Source organism: Phyllopteryx taeniolatus, chromosome 12, assembly GCF_024500385.1.
Source record: "Phyllopteryx taeniolatus isolate TA_2022b chromosome 12, UOR_Ptae_1.2, whole genome shotgun sequence".
Taxonomy (NCBI): Eukaryota; Metazoa; Chordata; class Actinopteri; order Syngnathiformes; family Syngnathidae; genus Phyllopteryx; species Phyllopteryx taeniolatus.
Window position 1 is genome coordinate 23,837,124 of NC_084513.1, and position 21,814 is coordinate 23,858,937.

The 21,814-nt window shown below is 44.9% G+C and overlaps 2 protein-coding genes across 10 annotated transcripts in view; both read left to right on the top strand.

Moving 5' to 3' along the window:
• lmo7a (LIM domain 7a) overlaps positions 1 to 21,814 on the top strand; it is a 62,787-nt gene that overhangs the window by 36,449 nt on the left and 4,524 nt on the right. For 8 of the 9 annotated variants that reach the window (XM_061792853.1, XM_061792852.1, XM_061792858.1 and 5 more), the window contains exons 7-24: positions 454 to 567; positions 2,442 to 2,658; positions 3,361 to 3,613; positions 10,120 to 10,149; positions 10,873 to 10,990; positions 11,699 to 11,841; positions 11,925 to 12,522; positions 12,735 to 12,983; positions 13,248 to 13,362; positions 14,465 to 14,626; positions 16,725 to 16,810; positions 16,881 to 16,938; positions 17,044 to 17,100; positions 18,548 to 18,573; positions 19,397 to 19,504; positions 19,577 to 19,663; positions 20,416 to 21,227; positions 21,666 to 21,706. In XM_061792853.1, the coding sequence (XP_061648837.1) occupies positions 454 to 567; positions 2,442 to 2,658; positions 3,361 to 3,613; positions 10,120 to 10,149; positions 10,873 to 10,990; positions 11,699 to 11,841; positions 11,925 to 12,522; positions 12,735 to 12,983; positions 13,248 to 13,362; positions 14,465 to 14,626; positions 16,725 to 16,810; positions 16,881 to 16,938; positions 17,044 to 17,100; positions 18,548 to 18,573; positions 19,397 to 19,504; positions 19,577 to 19,663; positions 20,416 to 21,227; positions 21,666 to 21,706 (3,274 nt within the window). The remainder of the gene's footprint in view (positions 1 to 453; positions 568 to 2,441; positions 2,659 to 3,360; positions 3,614 to 10,119; positions 10,150 to 10,872; positions 10,991 to 11,698; positions 11,842 to 11,924; positions 12,523 to 12,734; positions 12,984 to 13,247; positions 13,363 to 14,464; positions 14,627 to 16,724; positions 16,811 to 16,880; positions 16,939 to 17,043; positions 17,101 to 18,547; positions 18,574 to 19,396; positions 19,505 to 19,576; positions 19,664 to 20,415; positions 21,228 to 21,665; positions 21,707 to 21,814) is intronic. The other variant, XM_061792851.1, reaches the window with a different exon arrangement.
• LOC133486968 (LIM domain only protein 7-like) lies at positions 6,994 to 9,735 on the top strand. Its single transcript, XM_061792861.1, has one exon. The coding sequence runs from the start codon at positions 8,068 to 8,070 to the stop codon at positions 8,767 to 8,769; it is 702 nt and encodes a 233-aa protein (XP_061648845.1). The 5' UTR covers positions 6,994 to 8,067; the 3' UTR covers positions 8,770 to 9,735.

Sequence of the window (21,814 nt, forward strand, 5' to 3'; positions counted from 1 at the left end):
GAAGTTTAGGTCATCCTCCCCCTGATGTTTTAAAAATGTTTGCCATTTCGTTTATAGCACAGAGTGGGTTTATTTTTAAAAACACAAAAAATAAATAATAAAAATATGCTAAGTAGTTATTTAAAGCCGACATAGCAAATTTATTTTTAAAAAGTTATGAGTATTAGTGTAATATCTTTTAATATGCCACAGGCCAACACAAAAAGATATGTGGGTTGCAAATGGCCCCTGAGTCAGACCCCTGAAGTACTATACATTAAGTATATTGTTAGATTTACTGTTAGATTTTCAATTGTTTCTTGAAAAATCGGACTCGTAGTCGTTGTATGTCCACTAGTCAGATGGTGAATTGTTCAGTTAGTTAGTCAGCCTGCTAGCTTGTTAGTTCATTTTTCAATTCCGTGAACACTCTGCCAAACCTCAACGATGTGATTGTTTGTTTGCATGCTACAGGTGCTGATCACCCTTTATTGGCTGGGTAGAAGAGCTCAGGGCGAGCGTTCCTACGATGGCCCTTACCTGAATTTCAAGGCGTTCGAGGGTTTACTGGGCACGGCGCTTCACAAGGTAACATTCTACATCAGTCAATTAAAACATGCACTTAATTCTTTACGAGTGTTATTGCAATTCTCTTTCACAGCCACTGCACAATTGCATTGCTGTAGGCTCCCTTGGTATGTGCGGGATAACATGGCATAGCCTCCATGCCAGGTGGGGTGCCCAAGCTAAAGGCGTACCTGGCGTACCTGTGTTAAGTCATATTTGATCCCATGGCTTCACTGGCCTATTTAAGTCTTGTTTGCTACCTTGCTCACTCTCGTCAACATGTGACTCAACTGGTTTGGGAGCATTTTGTGCATGTAACAATAATATTGTAATGCTCCTCAAGCTGGGATGGGCTGCATTGACTTTGTGAGTGTGCAATGCCTGTTTAATTGTAAATTAACTTCTTCAACAGTGTTTAACAGTGACAGCCATTTTATTTTTGGGGTAGTTAGATTGATTGTGTTAGATAGTCAGCCAACTAGTAGTTAGTTATTCAGCTCCTAAGTTACATAATGGCGGCACGGTGGACGACTGGTTAGCACATCTGGCTCACGGTTCTGATGACCCGGGTTCAACTCCGGCCTTGCCTGTGTGGAGTTTGCATGTTCTCCCCATGCCTGCGTGTGTTTTCTCTGGGTACTCCGGTTTCCTCCCACATTCCTAAAACATGCGTTAATTGAGACCTTTAACATTGGCCGTAGGTGTGCATGTTTGTCTATATGTGCCCTGCGATTGGGTGGCGACCAGTTCAGGGTGTACTCCGCCTCTTGCCTGATGTCAGCTGGGATAGGCGCCAACACGCCCGCGACCCTAGTGAGGAGAAGCGGTACAGAACACGGATGAATGGAAGTTACATAATATATTGTGTTAGCTAGTCAGCCAGTTAGTTAGTTTGTTTGTTCATTAGTTTATTTTTCTCATTCATTAGTTAGCTCCCTAACTGCGTAGTCTGATAGTTACTCTGCTAGCTAGTCAGATAGTATGGTAGCCTAGCTGTTCAGATTGTTAGATATTAAGCTAGTTATTTATATAATCAGTGTGTCAGCTCGTCAGTGATTTACTGTAGTTGTATTTGTTCATTATTAGCATCCTAGATAGATATTTAATCATTCAGCTAGTTAAATTGTTAACTAATCAGTTATCTAGTTAGCCAGCTAGTTTGTTTTGCCAGTTCGCTAGTTAGATACCTACTCATCCACTTTGTTTTTGTTTGGTCACTTATCTAATAAGTTCCTTAGCTAGTCAGTCAAGTTGGGCAGTTAGTCAGTTAGCTAGTCAACTAGCTAGTTGTTATTCACTCGACAGCTAGCTAGTTAGCAAGGCAGTTAGCAAGTTAGTTCATGTTTTTAGTTCGCCTTGTTTTTGTTTTGCCTTGTTTGTCAGTTTGCTAATTAGCTAATTTGTCAGTTAGTTATGAGGTATTGATTGGCATTGTGGTTATTGTGTGTGTTGTCTTTGCAAAGCATGAAGCGGTTTTACGGATTTACGTTTCGAATGCTGTTTGTTGGTCGGTGAGCTAGCAAGTTTAGCATTTTTCCGGATAGTGGTGCAGATCGAGGAATTTATTTTTACTTTTTCAAAGCTAACAGTCTGCTTGCATTGGGGAAGGTGACCCCTGTACCATACCACTCAGGCTGCAAAGTGTCAAAAAAAGTTAGTTATTTGTGTCTTCAATAGGGAGCACACTGAAGTGAATTGAACTGAACTGTGCTTGTTGGACACTGAGGATTTGTGTAACTGTTAAAGCGAGAGGCCTGAGTTCATGCTCCACATGGGAGTGCTCTCAAACACACCCACACATGCCGGAGCTAAATATTATAACTGCTTGTAATAATGTTTTTTTATTATTTATTTTTTTTCTCCTCCTCACAATCTGCATGGGTGTGTGTTGAAAGGCTCTCCAAGAATTGTCTGGTCAGAAAGGCAACAGCGTCCAAGACAGCGATTTGGGGGACAACTGGTATTCAGAGCGAGAGGAGCTTCATCAGTTAAGAGGAAGCGAAGAAAGTGGAGGTGGACACAGGAGAGACGACTCCTTGGACAGCTTGGACTCTCTGGGCTCTCAGCCGCTGAGCATCTCATCGGACGCCACGCTCAAAGGCAGCAGCGAGGGTAGGAAACGTCTTACTGACAGCCCACACCGTGTTATACTCCCGTTCTTTCTTTTTCAAAGTTTACCTTAAATATTTAACCTCATCTTGCTGGATTGTCAAATATTTGTGAGGCAGCAAGACGCAAAAATGTTGTCTTTGTGAAAACAAACAGCTGCCGCCCTCTAGTGGTTCGTTTCAGCAAGGGAAGGTTTTTGCTGGACGTTCACTGGCGATCATCAAGCATGATAAACGGGTGTGTGTTAAAAAGGAGAGTCTTGCATTGTGGTCCATCCGCCCCCCTCAATCGGAGAAGTGAGACATTCCACAGTGCTCCACACTGACTTGTAAATGAACAGGCTTCCAAAAGAGAGAAAAAGGTTCCATACTCTTGCCAGAACACACGGTTTTCCCCCTTCTATTCACACCGTCTTGTTTTCTACAGCCAATGTTATTTGCCTCTTCAAGTCAAGCCACCCCAAAAGTTACACTATGCTATTTTTGGAAGGGCCAACATAGCTGTTATTCTTCCAGAAATCCGGCCATATAGGACGGCATATGTTTTACATAGCCAGAGAATATCTTTTGTTAAACGAGAGCAAACAATCAACTCTTTCATGCAACAAATATTCACATTGTTTCTTTATTATTGTGATCAATTTGTTTTGTCAGTTTCCAGTAGAACTAGCTCAAACATCAGTTCTTTATCTCTTCCTCCCGCCAGGTTGTTGCAGCGACGCCGAGGCCGACGCAGCCTTCAGGATGGCCGATAACAAGGAGTCTCTTACGTATCGCCGCTCCGTCTCCCTCACGCCGAAGGTCACCACCCAGTTCAACCAGTTCCTGCCCACTAAAGACAAGGCCACGGGATACGTGCCCGCTCCGCTGAGGAAGAAACGGGCCGAGCGCAACGACGACAGCCGACGCAGCTGGGCCAACCCCGCTCACGGGGAGGAGGACGACTTCCCGATCACTAGGTAGTGTACTAAAGCTAAATCAAGAACTGAAGTTTTGGCTGTGTTCGGAATCACTCCGTATCCACGACATTCAGGCCTGTCGAACTGATTTCCCTCAAAGGGCCATTATGACTGTGAAAGCATATAAATGTATAATCGCCTCATCATATGATGACGTGAAAAAAGAATATTACGTTTGGTAGCGCTATGAGCTCATGGTTGTTTCTATTGTGGATTGGAGGCATAAACTCTGTGAGTCGGAAGGGGCGTGAAGCAGTTCTGCCAGTGCAAAGGTGACACAGGGCAGGTTAAGTAGGTAGTGTCGGTTGTCCACTATATAGTGCCCTCCATATATCACACAATGCATCGAGAAAAGTTGTGAACAACCGATGGGCACTAGAAAAGCAATATATGCCGTGATGCATTGCACCGTCGCGTGAGTCATGGCTTGAAAATATCTTCGATGGATTATTTGTCTAATTTTTTTTCAAGTACACTCACAAAAACAATGTTATGATAGCTTATTTGTTATTTTTTTACAGAAGTTCGACCAGCTAACATTGATCCGCTACGTTGTTATTTTCTAACAGCCAGACGGAATTAATGGCACTTGAGTCGTTTTTGAAAACTGATTTTTCATTGACTGATGAGTAAACTATATTGACAGACCACAATATAAAAAAAATAAAAAATAAAAATCCCTTCATAGTGTTTAGGGAGTAGGGAATGAGTGAATGATTCCAAACACAGCCCATGTCTTTGGACTTTTACATTGTGACTCGTTTTCTTCCGACGCCGGTGAAGTTCGTATGTGGTCCGATGGTCCATGTTGGTACCGCTGTTGTGTTTCCTTCCTATTTCCTGGAACGGCACCCTCAGTGATGCCAGAGCGCCCCCTGACAAAAGTCCCGCATCCCCTAGTGCTCACCAACAGTGGGCCTTTGAGTTTGAAAGCGGCAGCGACACTGACTCGGACCGTCCGGACCCCGATGTCGTTATGGATGACCTCGCCAGCCGACGCTTCCGCAGCCCCTCGCCGGCGCCCCCTGCCAACTTCTCCGTGCCCATCGGCCCGTCGGTTTCGGGAAGGGCGCCGGGGGGGCCCTGGCCGAGGGTGACCGTGAGCCCCGGTGTTGCTCGCAGGTCAGACAAGCGGCGGTGTGGCTGTGTTGTGGCGAGGACGCAAACATGGATGCTTACTTTTACATTCGGTTTGTTCGTCGTAACATCAGGCGACATCTTTGGATGTGCTCATGCTAACAGCGCTGTTTGCTGGGTTTTTGGTTTCCTGTTTTGAGCTGGGTTGATTTTCAGCTGCACGACTATATTTGCCCTGCCTGTTTTTTTCTTTTTTGACTGTAGTTTGGTTTCAAGCTTTTGTTGATCTGATCAGGATCATGCCGCCCCTTCTACTTTTGGTGTGCCGTGATTGCCTAATAACCCAAATGCTTTCACACGTGTGATGGCGGCGTCTCTCTCGAAGCAGCGGCGACGCCGAAGAACAGAAGGCCGAGCGCCGCCCCTCCGGTGTCCACTGACAGCCTTTTCAGTGATCTGTACGCCGACTCCGAGGACGAGGACAACGAGGTGGGCTACGCCGACCCCGTGCAAGACGACCTCTACGCCCGCAAGGTGGGAGCCAGACCCTTGGTGGGAGGCGATGCCTCGTACCACAAGTTCTTGCCCAAGTTGTGGACACCGCAGGAGGACATTCACGTCCAGAATATCAAGATGGGCTCTCAGAGGCCGTGGTACAGGAAGATGCAAGGGTTCAGGTGTGTGAGGAGCACGGGAGTCCACATCGACTTAGGGCCCGATTTACTAAGACCCAAAATAGCCGGTGCTAAAATGTGTGTTCTCTCACAAGATTGCGTGCGCTATTGTCAACAGGTGTAAAAGTGGTGGAGACCGCCATATTTCAAAGAGGCTTTTGCACTTCTATTGGTTTTCACCATGGAAAATTGGGGAGAGCAAATAAAGTTTGAAGTGATGGAATTGGAAGTGTTAGTGGCAGACAATCATATTATTGCGTGACCTAAAATAAATTGATCGCTCTGATAATTTTGGTGCAGCCAACAACTGCATAAAAGCCTTGCTTTGTTTGATTGAACCCACCTCGAATGGGTGGCAATTGGAAGTACGGGTATGTGCCCATTCTGCGTAATATTGTGTTTAAATCTTGGGACAACACAATTGCTCTGGATAAGGCCAGCCCCAGTTGTCACAGTGCGTTAAAATTATGAATGCAGCATGGAAAGGAGTTTTGTCAAAGGCGATATGGCATGACTCCTTCTTGTGACTGGCTCCAAGTCAGATCTTTCTGAAGCAATAAGATTCCATTGCTGAATAGATGATATGTCACGATAATTTGTATTGGTATTTCGAAAATGTTTATACGTGTAAAAGTTGTCATATTTCTTGATCTACGCTGACATCGCTTTGTATGCTAGTTTGCACTTGCTTTTCAGACGCACAATTAAAATTTTAAATATGAATTTCGTATGTTGGGCAGACACAATCCTGGTTGCGCCCCCTGAGTAGAGAAGCGTTCACATCCGTTTGCGCACGCAATCATGTTTGAGCCCGTTTTGTAACACACGAGCCTTTAGTAAATCAGGCCCTAGTGAGAAGAAACGTGTAAGATAATTCAGCAGGTACACCTCCGACATTTAATGGGATCGAATACATGAGCTCTGTCAGAAATTCTGCCTTTACAAATATATTTTGTATGTATGTCAATTTGTGACAAACGGTAGTCTAGACATGGTCTGCATCCTAAACATAGCTAAAAAAAGGAAAACAAAAATAATAGACCAGTACCCAGATGAATCACTGGGTGCATCGTCTACTTTAACAAATAAATTGATGACTCCCTTTCCACATTGAAAAATAAAACTGCGGTTTATTTTAATCGTTAGACAATATTGTTCACACAGAGACATAAAAAGTGGAATATAATAGACCAAAGTGAGCATTATTTTTGTGACACAGCTCTTGTGTTGGATGTCTTGATTAGACTGTGCAAGTGTACCTAATGAAGTGTCAGGTTTCTTCTTGCTTGCTGAACTGTCCTCCCTTTTCTTCCAAGCATGTCGTTTTCCTGAACATTTGTGCAGGATTCTTTGCATTTCCGCTTAATTTTTTTCCCACACTAACGTTTCCGACTTTCTCCCTGTCGCTGTCCCTCATCTTCTGCCTCCCTCCCCCCTTCCCTCTCTTTCCTTCCACCCTCGACCTCAGCCACGGGAAGTCGGGCTCCTCGTCGGACGATTCCGAGCCTGACGACACTCCTCGGCTGCCCTCGGGCGCCTCCCCCCCTCGGCCCTCCACGCCTCATAGCGCCCTCGTTGTGGGGAAAAGGTCCATACAGCTGCACTACGTCGGGACGTTCTAGACTAGATTGTCCCGACGTCCTACGTAAAACAATAACATCATTTGCCATCCTATGTACTTTTTGGGCAGAAAAAAAATACACAGTGTGGACAGAAGTGTTTGGACATGGGGTCATTCCAGACCACAGGAAGTCAAACTGCAAGAAAATGTACATTTATAACCGCTTCCACTGCCCTGGGAAGACTTTTGACAAAATGTTGAATCTGAAAGAAGGCCCGTTGGCTCACCATTTTGGTCTTATTCATTCTAATTGCGTTCTTCCACACCACACATATCCAAACATGCCTTTGTGGAACACTAAATGGACTTCCCTTAACTCGTCACACAAACTTGGAAGCATAATGCCAACATTCGATGAAGAATTAAGGTTCAGGGGGCTAACCCAGGGGTGGGCAAAGTGTGGCTGTCGGCCGACATACGGCCCGCTCCATTCTTAAATGCGGCCTGCCGAGCATTTGCATGATCAAGATGTCATATTTCCACCCATTCATCTTTACTACTTATCCTCACGAGGGTTTGTTGCTTCAATTTATTTTTTCTCTAAAATTAGTGAATTACAATTTATTTACAGCATTCATTTTTTCGATTCACTTACCTCATGAAATAATTAGTTAATTTATTGTAAATAAAAAAAATTTATCCTCGTAAAATAAACCATTTCAAAAACACTCATGGATATGTTCAAGAATTAAATAATTATAATTGAATAAATTATAAACAATACAAATAAAATAAATGTTATTATTCATTAATATTTTTTGTTTCACAATTCACTTTTTAACCTCATCTACGAATAACCTGGCCCATCGGTCCTTTTGAAGGATTATTCAAATTACCTTGAGCACCAAACTTTGCCCACCCCTGGTCCATCCTGAACCCTGAGTGATGAACTACTTTTATCTACATATTCCAGCACCACCATCGATCGCCATCCTTTTCTTTCTTTTTACTGCAGTTCACATGCATGCGCTCATCACCTTTCTATCCTTTTCTCTCTTACCTGCCTCTCCTCCTGCAGTCATCCTGTGCACCCTCACAGCACCCCACACCTACCCAGGACCGCTTTATTAGAGACCCCGTCTATGGCGTTCGCCCCAGTGGACCCCACCTCCGGTCCCAGACTGGTCAAATGTCAGCAATGGCCCCTGTTAGGGCGCCAAGACCCCCGAGAGCCTCCGGACCCGATCGATTACGAGAGCATTGTTCCTGATTTGGAGAACGATGACATGTTTGCCAGGCGGACCCTCGCCTTCCAGTCCAACAGCGAGCTCGCCGCAGCCAAAACCCCGCTGTCGGCAAAACGTTGCCTGTTCACGTCGGAGGAACAGATCAATATCGTGACGCAGCTTCCTAAGGAGGAGGAGGAGGAATTTCCCGACATCGAGCAGGACGACGTGGTCCAACGTTGGGAGAAAATCCAGCAACAGCGACGCCCCCTGTCGGGCGCCCCTGACAACTTCTCCCCAATGGCCATCCCTGAACCCTGGGACCTCCCTCCTGAACTCAAGACCAGGCTCCTGTGCCCGCCGTGCCCCCTCACGCGGGAGTCATCGGCAAACACATCCACTCGCGTCCGAACGGAGCCGAGTCCCGAAACGGACGACATGCTGGTCCGAAAGCTCACTGCGCAGCCCAGCCAGGTGTCAGCCAATCAGGCCAGCCTCTGTGCGCCAACTTCCTGTTCTGAGGGCGACCTGCAGAGATGGCAGGCCATCAGGGAAGCTAGTCAGCGGAGATACAAGAAGCGGCTGATGGTGGAGATGCTAACGGCTCTCAAGTTGTAGGAAGGCTCTGCAGTTCCACATTTAGCTGGAAATATTTTATGTCTCAACTTAGTAAGGATTTATTGTTGCAAGTTCTGTTAAGGTTTGCTGCAAACAGTTGGGAAATATCTTGTTCTTTTTGTTGTTGCGATAGGTTGGAGGGTTTGTGTTTTTCAAATCGGATATTTTCGTATGGTTTCCTGTTGACTGGCTAATGGAGATATTAACAATGCAACTGCCGCATGTTAGGTTATTTTTGTTTTGTGAACAAATGTTATTAACACTATACTTCCTCAAATAGTGGCCTCCTTACTATGACTCTCGACCTGTACCACAGCACATAACCTTGACAGAGCAGAGGTGGCATCTGTAAAGCTGCAAGGGAAGTGGATATAAACACAAGTGGGTAGTGTCCATTGAAATGATGAGACTCGCAGGGTTGCGTGAGAGAGGTCTTCTCCAAAACCGTGGCATCTGTAAAGCAGACATTTCCCTTGGATTGGAAAGGAAATGTTTGAAACACACAAAAGTTGAGAAAAAATCATCTTCGATAGGGAGAGGCCATGATGTGATAATGAAAGAGCAACACTGTCCAATTTTAATTGTGTTCCAAAAGTAAAATAATACTTGATACAATATAATATTTATTGGAATAAACACACAGAATATTTTTTTTGGGGCGGGGGGGTTGATCCGAAACACAACAAAAATTATACTACCGTTACTACAGTAGATGACTGGTACTCTCTGCAATTAAATAAATACACACCTCTGGCCTTTATATGAAAAATGTATATGTACGAATAATAATACTGCACCTGATGACCACCTTACAACTTTAACTCTGCACTTGAGTAAATAAAAGCACCTGGCCACTGTGTGAGGAAATATGATATTTGAATGTACTTTTGGAGGGTTTTCTCAACTGAGTGGATTTAAAAAAAATAAAAAATACTGGACCTTATTAAATAAAAATTATACTGTTTATACTGTGTGGAATGCACCTTCCCACTGATCACACTGACCGAAGTGTTGCGATTGGTCGCGAAAGCCTTCAGAAATTCCTCATAGTGCCGACGGCGGTTGCAACTTAAATGATCTCTATGGCAACCACAACATCCATTTGCACGTCCACAAAGCACCCCGTTGAAGCCGAATTGCGTGGGGGTGAAGTACTTCACCTGTGTTTCCTGGAGAGTCTTGTAAAAGTGAAAAGAAGATGTCATCCATGCGCGCGCGCACACACACGCGATAGTGTAAAACATTTGGGATGCGCACAAGTGAACAGCATCAGGTCCCATGTGCAGAAATGTGACACTCTTGTCTGTGGCTCCCCCCCCCCCCCCCCCCCTTCCTTCTTTGGTTTCCTAGACAACGGCAAGCATCAGACAGTTTCGATGGGTGAGTTGACACGGGCTGCCAGGAATGTGGCATGTTTCGCTCGATTCATGCTTTTGTGACTGCTGCTGCTAAATGCTTAACACTTGGCACAGTCTGGCAGCCATGGTGGGTGCCGGGCTTTCCCCAGAGATCCCTAAAGATCTCTTGTCAATAGATGTATGCAGTATAACAATAGGTCACAAGTCTAAGCACTCTAATCCTGCTCAAATAAATACAAGACTGTTTTTCGCCCCCCCGGCCCCCGCCCCCAGGTGAGTGTGTGCGTGTGTACAGTATTTTGCTTCTGTTTTGCAATGTGGGCCGGGGCTGTTCACTAACCAGCTGGGCTTATTGCGCTCCTCAGTGGTCGTCTACTGTAAGTGTGCAATCTAACGTGTGAACCTTCTGGATGGGTGATACATTGTTGACTCACTCGTTTGGAATTATGGGATGCAAGATGTCAAAATATTATGTTGCCATGGAACTACAGTGCATCCACTGTTACAAAACGAGTGTGAAAGGTCTTCAAAATGTACAATTAAAGATGTTTTTCCCCTGTGTCCATGCAAGAACCCTGTTGGTTTTCATTAACAGGATTATGAAAACAAAACGGTGTTTTTCTGAGGGAGTGTAATATTTGAAAGAAAAGTCTATAACTGAGCATTCCATTGTAACTGAAGCTGTGATTCCTATTTTGTTTTTAATTCTGAACGTTTTCTTTTTTTTCTCCCCCTTTTTCCCTAGGAGTAAATCAACAAGCGACATCTCGGAAGAACCTGTGCTGGTCAGACGGCGGTCTCAGTATGAGGCTCTCGAGAAATACCGCGAGCAGACCAAGATGGGTGATGATAAGTGGCAGGATGTGAGCATCACACCCAAATGGAAAGAGGCAGGAGGGAAAATAATGGGCACAACTCCAGTCAAATAATTCAGTCGGGTTTACACTCTTTTTTTTTTTTTTTTTTCTTTTAAACCTCAACCAATTTTTAAAATGTGAGCCATACAAGAAAATAAACCTCAATTGGAGGCCGTATTTTGTAACTTCTAGTTGTTCTATGAAGTATTCATTCAAACATCAGAATCAGAATCATCTTTATTTGCCAAGTATGTCCAAAACACACAAGGAATTTGTCTCCGGTAGTTGGAGCCGCTCTAGTACAACAGACAGTCAATTTACAGAACACTTTGGAGACATAAAACAATTGTGCAAAAAGATGCAGAGTCCTCTAGCACTTAGAGCAGTTCGAATGACTAATAATAATGAAATGCTGCAATGGCACCCTTTACAAGGTGAGCCAACATCATTCATATGGTAGGTATTCTTATAGAAGGTGAAAGAACAAAAACCCGATTGTAGTATGCACATATTGTGTCAAGGCCGAGGGAGCGCTGTACAATGTACGTCTTTACAGTGCGTTATTGGTGCAAAGTGAAATAATGGAGCCTTGATGTAGCATTTGGGTCACACGGCCCCCACTCCACAGGGGTTAATGAGCCGGATGGGTGGAGTCTAAAATACGCAAATAGAACATCGTTCGCTCATGTTTTGAACTCTCCTCCTCGTTTGCAGGATCTCAGCAAATGGAAGAACCGGCGCAATAGCGTCAACTCTGACATCGTTAGAAAGAAAGAAGACAGGGAGAAGGTTGAGCAAATCACGTCCGGCGGCAGCACCAGAACCTCCAAGACCTACAAAGAGATGCAAGATGACAGGTACGAAGGCCACGATATTAGGTGCCGTGTCAATGAAATCCGCTTGTTGCTTACCACCTTGCGATCGTCCGGTGGGTCAACAGGGAAAACAGGCGAAGCGGCAGCATCGGCAGCCGCATCGGGTTGCTCAGCTTTGACGACGACAGCGACGTATTCGAGAAACCGAAACCCCGTACTCGAGACAGCCTGAGCAGGAGCTACACCGTTGACACCCTTTATCACTCCTCTGGCTCATCTGAAGCTGCCCAGAGGAAAGAGGACAACCCGCCCGATGTCCCGCTCAGATCCACCAAACCGGAAGCCGATGCTGCAAACGCTCCCGGCGGGACCGCCACCCGTAGCTCCTTCCACAGACCCAAACCTTCCGAGACCGCATCCTCGCTCAGGAGTTCAGTCTTCGACAGTACGGCCAAAACGGAGGAGAGCTCGCCTCCTTCTCGAGCCTCACAAAAGGTTTCAGAGCCAAAGAACCCAGTCAAGGTGCAGCCCCCATCATCTAGTTCCCTGTACAAACCGCTGGCCAGAAAGACCGAAACCAACGCTGCAGCCGTTTCTCGGATATCCGCCTCGCTGCCTAGGAGCTACCAGAGATCGGATAGCATGCGACTGTCGTCAGTGGTCACGCCCAGACCTTTTGGGACCCAGCCGTCCCGCCTAGGCTCACTTACCCGGACCCTCACAGTGAGTCGAGGACACTTCTACAGCAAAATACAGTGCTTACGCCACTTTCAACTACAATCTGTTAATAGAAATTGTGCAAGGTTTGGGACATGACAACGTCTAGGTGCCCCTGTAGTTTGAATTGCTTTTGTTAGCCACAAACTGTGCTCACAGAATTATATTCATTCTTTCATTCTATATTCATTCTCTGCCGACGCATCTTTGTCCTACAGTCGGACGACTCCAACAGTCGCGTCAACGGCAGCGTCGCCGTTTCCAAGAACCCGCCGGTGCCGAGCCGCTATCGTCAGTTCATGACCGCCGAAGACGAGGCTCGGTCGCGGTCGAGCCCCGCTCACAGCAGCGAGGATGACGACGACGAGCAACAGGAGACCACGGGGAAGAGCGCCACGTCCGCGTCCGGCATCTCATCACACCCAGTCCACGTCAAGAGGGAAGTTTCAGCCAAGGAGCCCCACGAGGTATTCCTGCACTGGCCTGATTTTGGATGGGGTATCAAAATCATTCCTGCTTTCAAACTTAAGAATGACTCGTAGACCATTTACGATAAATACATAAACGGTCCTCGATTTGACATTTGATTTGAGTTTTATTGTGCTGTGGATGCTAGAATGGTGACAAGAAACTTCTGAAGACCTGAAAGTCTGGTGGCCTCCAGTGCTTTGGTTATGTCATAGTTATGATACATGAAATCATGTTCCTGTTCTTCATTTTCTGCTCTCCAGGAAAGTTCCTGCGAGATGCGGATCAGCCTGAACCAGAAGCCCAACAGCAGTCGAGACTTCGGCTTTGATGTGGCGTGGGACTCTGGCGTGGCTCACGTCAAGTCCATCCAAGCCGGTATTGGCAGAAGCATTCCAAACCCTTTGTACAGTTTAGCCTTTTTGTTCACATGAGTAGTAACGCCTAGAACGATGGTTTTATAGTCAAGAACACATAAACCAAACAAGACCAAGAATTTGAGGTGTCAAAACCAGGAACAAGGCAATTATTTCTCAGGGCACAATTTGAAAAAAATATTCTAGCTGTTACGGTTGTTATCTGGATTTAAGAATATATCCGGAGTCTTCGGATTTGGACAGTTGTTTTTGACACCAAAATAGCCATCCATCCATCCATCCATCCATCCATTTTCTATACCACTTGTTTGAATTAGTCAAGGCTGAGCTGGAGCCTATCCCAGCTGACATTGGGCGAGAGTCGAGGTACGCCCTGGACTGGTCGCTAACGAATCGCCAGGCACATGTAGACAAACATATTCACGGTCACATTCACACAAATGAACAATTCAGATTCTTCAGTTAAGATGCCGGAGAAAACCCACGCGGTCGATATTCCGACCCAGAACCTCTGGATTGTGAGGCATACATCCGAACCGTTCCTTCCCACTTCAAAATAGTAAACAGCGAAAACTGTGCCACATTGAACACAGTTGGGAACGAGACAAAGTGGAGACTGTGTGGTGTAATACTGCAGGGGCCACAGGGTAAGCACCAGCACCATTTCTAGCCATGTTTCATCAAATGTGACAATCTGATCGACCAATTAGCATCCAGCAGTTGTTTACGTCACCCGTCTGGCATTGACCGCACTCATGACACAGCTAGCTACCCCTGTACAATTTCTAGCACCTGCTTTTACGCTTAGAAAAAGCATCACTCTCATCGAGGGTCACGTTGAGACGATTAGGTACCGCGCCGTGGAAAAGGGCATCTATGGCTGCTGTATATCGGCATGTTTTCTAGTCCACTGCAGTTAAGACCTGCTGGATGTAGGGCAGCATCTTTCTGGGACGGCTCTCCTGGGCCTGAGGCTCCCTTTTCGTCTGAAACCGCCCCATCTCCACAGTGCGCATCAAGTTAGCGTCATAACTCCCACTGTACCGCTTTGAGCCTCTCTGCCTCTGCTCCACACCTGTGTTGTGTTGTGTTGTGTCCCACAGGCAGCCCAGCTGAGACGTTCCAGTTGCAGGCTGGGGACGAGGTGCTGACAGTCAACGGCCACCGGGTGGCGGACATGAGCTACCTGGACTGGAAAGCCAGCATGGACCGGGCTCTGCGGGAGGGCAGCGTGGTGATGGACATCAGGCGTCATGGCAAGAGCAGTGAGTCGTCCGCACGTGCGTTGCGTGTGTGTGCGTGTCTACCAGATTAAGACCATATAATTCATACCTACACTGTAAGGGACAGACGTATTGGGACACCTACAGGAATTGAAAATGGAAGAAACTACTGCCCACCTTTTGCAGCTCTAACAGCGTTGGGAATTGTTGTTATGACTTCACTTTTACCACAGAAAACTTATCCAAGCATGCCATTATGGAGCTTTGCTGGGGCCTTCCCCAAATGGTTTCCATGAAGATGAAATTGTCCAAAACGTCTTCGTAAGACGACTAATGGGGACAAATAGGTCTGATTGATCCATCAATTCGCAGGGAACATTCACATGTAGACGAATGACCTTTCACAATCACATTCACTCCTAAGGATCATTTAGAGGCTTCTTGCATGTTGCTGGAATGTGGGAGGAAGCTGTCGTAGCCACAGAAAACCACAAACCTCAAAACATTTTTCAATCCATAGTCCCCTTTCTGTGTGACGTATCAATGGATAATCTTAATTTCCCCACTGCATATGAAAAAGGCGGGTCTTGGCTGCCTTATTGAGGACAATTGTGTGCATTTGTACACGCGTACGTGTGTGTGTGTGTGTGTGTCAGGTAGTGAGAGGCATTAAGTGGTCGCATTTCTAAAATGACATTGTCGCTTGCGCTGCTGGCATTGCTAAATGATTGTGACACTCTAAATTGGTCCATAAAGTGTTTGTTGAATCATGCGTGAATGATCCCATGACAGCCGTGCGGGAGGATGCCCCTCACGCCGCCACCCATGTGACTGCCACTCTTATTGTGTTAACCGTTCATAGTTTTCTATTCTACTTTCACTTCCTCTGTAGATATTTTCTTGCATTCTTTCACTTGGTTGTTTCTTTATTTTAATGGTCCTTCCTCTGTTTCATCAGCATTCACGTCTAATTGCTTCAGCATTCACGAGCGTCACATGACTTGTGTGAGAAATTGTGAAAATGGAACTAGAATTGCCCACGGTGGAGGGCAGACCTCCATCACGTCTGATCTGATAATATAGTCCAGATCGCAGGGTCTGACCACATTATGCTGAGCATCCTTTGAATGAAATTACATGAAAAAACTCCGTGTTTTTGGTGAGATTGTTGGTTTAAGTGCATTTTGTTAATTAGCAGGCTACTTGGTTTTTACGGAGACTGACATAAGATGACAGGAACTCATTCTTTTTGGTACTGGAATGGTGGGGAGTTAAGCAGTGAAAAAGAGGAAATGAATTGCCCTAACAAAAGTTGGTCCTATGTCCTGGAGAATGACGTAAGAACACAGGAATGTAACATTCTTGATTCTGAGGCTGAAAGACCAATGCCTCCCTTTTGATTTTGATTTTGATTTTGAATTAAAGGAACATTTGGGGGGCTCTTGCTCTCCACCCGTTCATGATTGTGTAGTTTTTGCAAAAACCTGCTAACAAACAAACAACAATACCTATTGGTTGGTGGAGATGCTTGGAACTTTTACTCGGTTTCATAAAAGAAGCTTTTAGCTTTGCCGGTAGCGTAACACTGTTTCATTTACATCTGATACGATTTGCTAATAGGTTTCGCTCATCGTAAAGACTAGGCATTTTAAAAAAAAATGATATTACGGACATTGAGTAGAAACACCCTTGGATGAAAAAGTTGACAGAAACAAACAAATGTGGTAATGGACAAAGCCTTTTCCAACATTCTGTACCCACTTTAGCGCGTCACTTTGAACACACGGTAGTATGTGTAATATGTTCTAGTTATATGTTATATGTGATGCTGCATTTGTCTTCTGCAAACGCTTTGTGGGTGAATGACAGCTGTGGTAGGCTCCATGGCTGAGGAAGGCGCTTTCTCTGTCCCGTCCCCCGCTGCTGCTTTCTGTGAAGACACTCGTCCCTTGCTTCTCTCTGGAGAATTCCTTTGGCTTCCTAGTCTACAGTCATACATATGCCGATTATAAAACAAACAAAGGCGATGCTCTATTGCTACACTGTCTGCATGCAGACTGGGACAGAGATCCGTCTTCCCTGCCGTTTCAAGGCCATAAGACCATCAATCTGACCCGTACGGATCATCCCATACTTGTAGGTTTCCCCGACGCAGGCTCCGCCAACACGTTGGATTTCACTTCGCTCACAGACACGTCCGCCAAGCTCGCCACCCACTCGGTGGTGGTAAGTGGAGCGCCAAATCCTCACATCTCTTTCTCCGCCAAATTGCTACTAACGGAGCAACTTTGCGCAGGATCTGGCTTCCAATGGCGTCGATGGTGGTTTCCCCAAAGTGTCCATGATGACCGCAGGTAAGAACATGCAGCTAATGAAGCAATGGTGACGTACCGTATGAGTAAGAAATGACATCTTGTTTTTCCCCTGATTAAATCTCATTTCTCCCATCTCCTGTGTAGAATCAGAGCCCATTTCTATGATAAACTTAAAACGGAGGTCAGAGTTTTTTGAGAAAGGTAAAAACATGTTTAAAAGAGATGTGGGGCTTTTCTGTTTTTTCCTGCTTTTGTCTCGTGCAACAATTTCTCAGACTTGGGGTGATTTGCTTTGCACGCTTTCTGATCAGTTGAAATGTAACTGAATCGAAGTGGAGTCCCACAGGCATGTGTTTTGGGCCCCCCCCCCCTTTTTTCCTTGATCTTGTCTGGTTCCAGAAGACTTCCTTTCCTTCTTCAAGCGTCTCACAGTCACGGGTCAATGCGTGCGCTGGTCTTCCTCTGTGGTAAGCAGAGCCTTGACCTCAGCAACACGACATTGAGGCCATACTGTTCAAGCCTTGAAGGGACTCGTGACAATCACATGAGCCTCACATTTACAGCACATGAGGGGAAGATCCTCTCAAACAATTTTACCCTTATTACAGCCAAATGAATGGAAAACTTCCTTTAAAAAAAAAAAAAAAAAAAGTCACCATTCGAATTTTACATTAAGGGTAAAGTCTTTTAAAAATAAATTGATGCATTTTTCCATTGAATGGTAATAACATTTTTTGCTAAATTTTCAATTCATCGTAAAATAAAAACACAACATTGTTTCTTTTAAATACTTGAGGGTAGTGAATGAATAGCTACATTTTCCATTGATAGTCAAATATGAAAGAAATGCTACATTTTAGAAATAGAGAGAAGATGAAATGGAAAAAAGTTTCACTCTAAAGTTGTTTTTTTCCCCCCCCATAATTGCAAACTTTTCCATTGAGGGTAAAATGTAAGCATTTTTAGGTCAAATATCTGTATTTTTCATTGAGGCAAACATGAAAAATGAATGTTTTTTTATATATGTTATTGCTGATTAAATAAAACATTTTTTATTTTTACATTTTCAACTGAGGAAAATATACAAACTTTTTTTAATAGCAACATTTTCCGCTTAGACTCAAACATTTTAAAGAAATGCCAGCATTTTCCCGGGGTGCAAAAAACGCCTGAACAGTATGTCGGACCCAAAAGCAAAACCTTTTCGTTCTTGTGGTCTTGTGTGGTGTTTTTGGGATATAAGATGCACACTTTTATTACTTTGCTATGCACATTAAAAGCATATTCTCCCCCCTTTTTTCAGCATGCTCAACCTTTTTCCCTTCCTCTTCTGCATGCCGATGGTGTGTTTGTGTAACCCGATTGTACGCTTGTTAATTTCCCCCCCATTCCCACCGAGGGACTTTTGATGCCCATCAGCATCTGATGGATATCGTCGGCCGATGCTGAGTGGAGACGATCAATAAGCCTGAATGGGCCGAAGCTGACATTTGTTACCCGTGGCTTGTTGTTCTCAGTGTCACTTTTCTCGATCAATTGCTGCTTGACTGGACAATAAAAAAAGAAACCTGTCAGCAGCCCGTGAATGTTGCCTTGAATTAATGTCCCTGACACAATTATTGACTGACTGGTTTTGTCTTTTTTTAAGGAGGAGCAGACTCTGCCATGCCAAATGTAAGTACCAGCATCCATGCATTAAGATTATTATTATTATTATTATTATACAGTGCATTATGACTGTATTTCCTCAAATTAGTGGCCTCCGCTCTGTTAGATGCTGTGCTCCCAGTTCATCGGCGGGTGTGGGGGTAGTGGGGGCTGCAACATCCTTTACGAAGACTTTATCGCAAATCGCAGCGAACGGGGCATCTGTAAAGCTGACTTAAGCAAGAAGGGCCCAGCAATAAAATGATTTTGCCTCCACTGAGCGATTGAGGCCATAATACAATACATTAGGTTTAGTATATCCGCAGTTATTTCATTTAGTGCAGCAAATATACAAATGAAAAATGTAAAGATAAAACAATTTATTCCAGATTTGTTTCAATATTATTACACGCATGCATTTGGAGACGCCTGGTACTGCAGTTTACTGTCGTAAATAAATGGTCCTACTCACTACATTTATACGAGGAATTACAGTACACTGTATTATGCTTTGCAACCACAAGTGTATACTTTATAATGATATACCGTGTATTCTTACTGGCCATAATGTTAAGCACATCTCTACAGTCTAATGGGATCGCTATGCAAATTTTCTGCCATTACAAAAATAACAATGCTCAGTTTTCACAGAACTATTTATTTAACAATATGCTTATTGCTATGGTTGTAGTTTATTGCAATGTTTCGAATATTTTGGTTACCTTATTTAGCAACAAGGGAAGGACCAAAATATTAGGAACAACTTATTGTTCATTTACAGCCCACAAATTAGTTGCTCTCCTTTTATATGTACCTAATTTTGTGTACGTGTATTATAATCCATCTGCAGATACTCGTTCCGCCAATAACTACGTCTTCGACTCGCTGGTCTTGGGATCCCGAAGAGGAGCGCAGGAGGCAGGAGAAGTGGCAGAGGGAGCAGGAGCGCCAACTACAGGTACATTTTTGAAAAGAAGACAAATGACTGGAGGTGTTGAACAAGTGTCAGTGTTATTGTTTTGTCACGCAGGAGAAATATAAGCGTGACCAGGAGAAATTGCAGGAGGAGTGGACAAAGGCCCAGCAGGAGATCTCCAGCAGTGTCCGACAAGCCGAGGTACCGCATCATATCGTTCAAATTTAGTACGAAGATTACGATCATGTTACGCCGTCCAATGCTCTAATTTTGAAGGTTGTTTTTTTTTATCGTTTAAAACAAAAAAGATAGAAAATTGTCTCTATGAAGTACAATAGTATAAATTTGTATTTGCTTGTCTGATAACAGTTATTAAACTAAATGATGTTCTAGCCATACATGTAATTATACTGTTACCGTCCAATCTTCAACTAATATATGGATAATTCAATAGAATTAAATTACATTGTTGCTGTCTAGATAAATGAAATCTCTTTACATCCCCCAAAATAAGAATAGAAAAAGTTAGAAATAAAAGTTTTCATCGGTGCATTTGCATCAGCACTTTGATGGGTCAGTGATGTAAAAAAAATAGTAACCCACCACAACAAGGTTATATTATATGGTGATTATATATTACAACATGGATTCTTGTATATATTACTAATATGCCATCTTATGATCACATGATTTGGCGAGTGTATACGGGGGTGAATGTTAAATGTTTTACAAGTGGTTGCAACAACAAAATTTTAGCTTTCCTTAAATTGAAGCCCATGATAATGTCGCGTGGTCACGCGGGACGTCTGCGCCGCAAACCGCACGGAACCGCAAAATTCGCCCTTTAGGTTCCTTCCACTTTCTTTCGATCACCTCACAGCAAGCAAATAACTGTTTTGTTGCCATAACGTCGTCGTGTGTTCATTCACGCCTCCTTTCTGTGTCTCCTGCAGCCCGTGGGCCCGAGCTTCGCCTCCCGGGAGCTGGAGCGGCAGCGAGAGAGGCTGGAGCAAGAGAGGAAGAGGAGGGAGGAGGAGGAGCAGGAGCGCTCGAAGCTGGAGGTGGAAAGGAAGCGGGCGGAGGAGGTGTTTGAGCGCCAAAGGCAGGAGATGCGGAGGCGGGAGGAGGAGCTGGAGCGAGAGAGACAGGAAGTGGAGAGGATGAGGAGGGAGCAGGAGAAAGAACTGGAGCGCCAAATGCAGGAGATGAGGAGGAGGGAGGAAGAGCTGGAGCGCCAGAAGCAGCAGGAGAGGGAGAGGGAGGAGGAGAGGAGGAAGAGGGAAGTGGAGGAGGAGCGCCAAAGGCAGGAGGAGGAGGAGAGGAGGAGGAGGAACAGGGAGGAGGAGGAGAGGAGGAAAAGGGAAGTGGAGGAGGAGCGCCAAAGGCAGGAGGAAGAGGAGAGGAGGAGGAGGAACAGGGAGGACGAGGAGGAGGAGGAGAGGAGGAAGAGGGAGGAGGAGAGGAGGAAGAGGGAAGTGGAGGAGGACCGCCAAAGGCAGGAGGAAGAGGAGAGGAGGAGAAGGAACAGGGAGGAGGAGGAGGAGGAGGAGAGGAGGCAGAGGGAGGAGGAGGAGGAGGAGGAGGAGGAGAGGAGGCAGAGGGAGGAGGAGGAGGAGGAGGAGGAGGAGAGGAGGCAGAGGGAGGAGGAGGAGGAGCTGCTGTGGCAGAGGAGGAGAGAGGCGGAGAAGGAGGAGCTGAGGAGGAGGCTGGCTGCCGCCGAGGAGCGCCAGCGGCGAGAGAGGGAGCTTGCCGTCGAGGGGCAACGGTCATTACTTTTCCTATTTGAAGAATCTCAATCACGCTACAATGCAAAACCATATATATATACAATATAGGCTACAAAAATATTTACAAATCAATCAAATGTCAAACGGATGTTTATAAGTAAGTTGTTGTACGTCTGTAAGCAAATCAAACAGTATGTTTATATACTAATTGTACATGTATAATGTTGTACATGTAACAGTTTTACAAAATCCTTAAAAATGTAGAAAAACAGGCACACATAAAGTACATAAAAAATTGAAAAAGGCACAGTAATGTTAAGTTTAGAAATAAATCATTTTAAGTTGGCAAACAAATGTAAAAAAAGGTGCTTAAAGCCAAGTTTTGAAGTAAATATCAAGATGGGGGCGGGCGGAGCACGTAGGTTTGTACGCTAATCAAGTTTTCATTGTGGTGGTTTTTGTTTTTTGTTTTACAGGGCGAAGTCACTGGAGGAGGAAGAAACACTTCAGAGCAGAGGTCAGTGAAGTGTTCAAACAAACTTAGCAACTCTCGGGATCAGCGATTGTTATGATGCATTACGGCGCGACACCGCCGGAAAGTATCGTGCGGTGTACCTAATATTGT

Excerpts from the sequence above, each read along its gene's own strand:
- LOC133486968 (XM_061792861.1), top strand. The coding sequence starts at position 8,068 with ATGGCGTTCGCCCCAGTGGACCCCACCTCCGGTCCCAGACTGGTCAAA.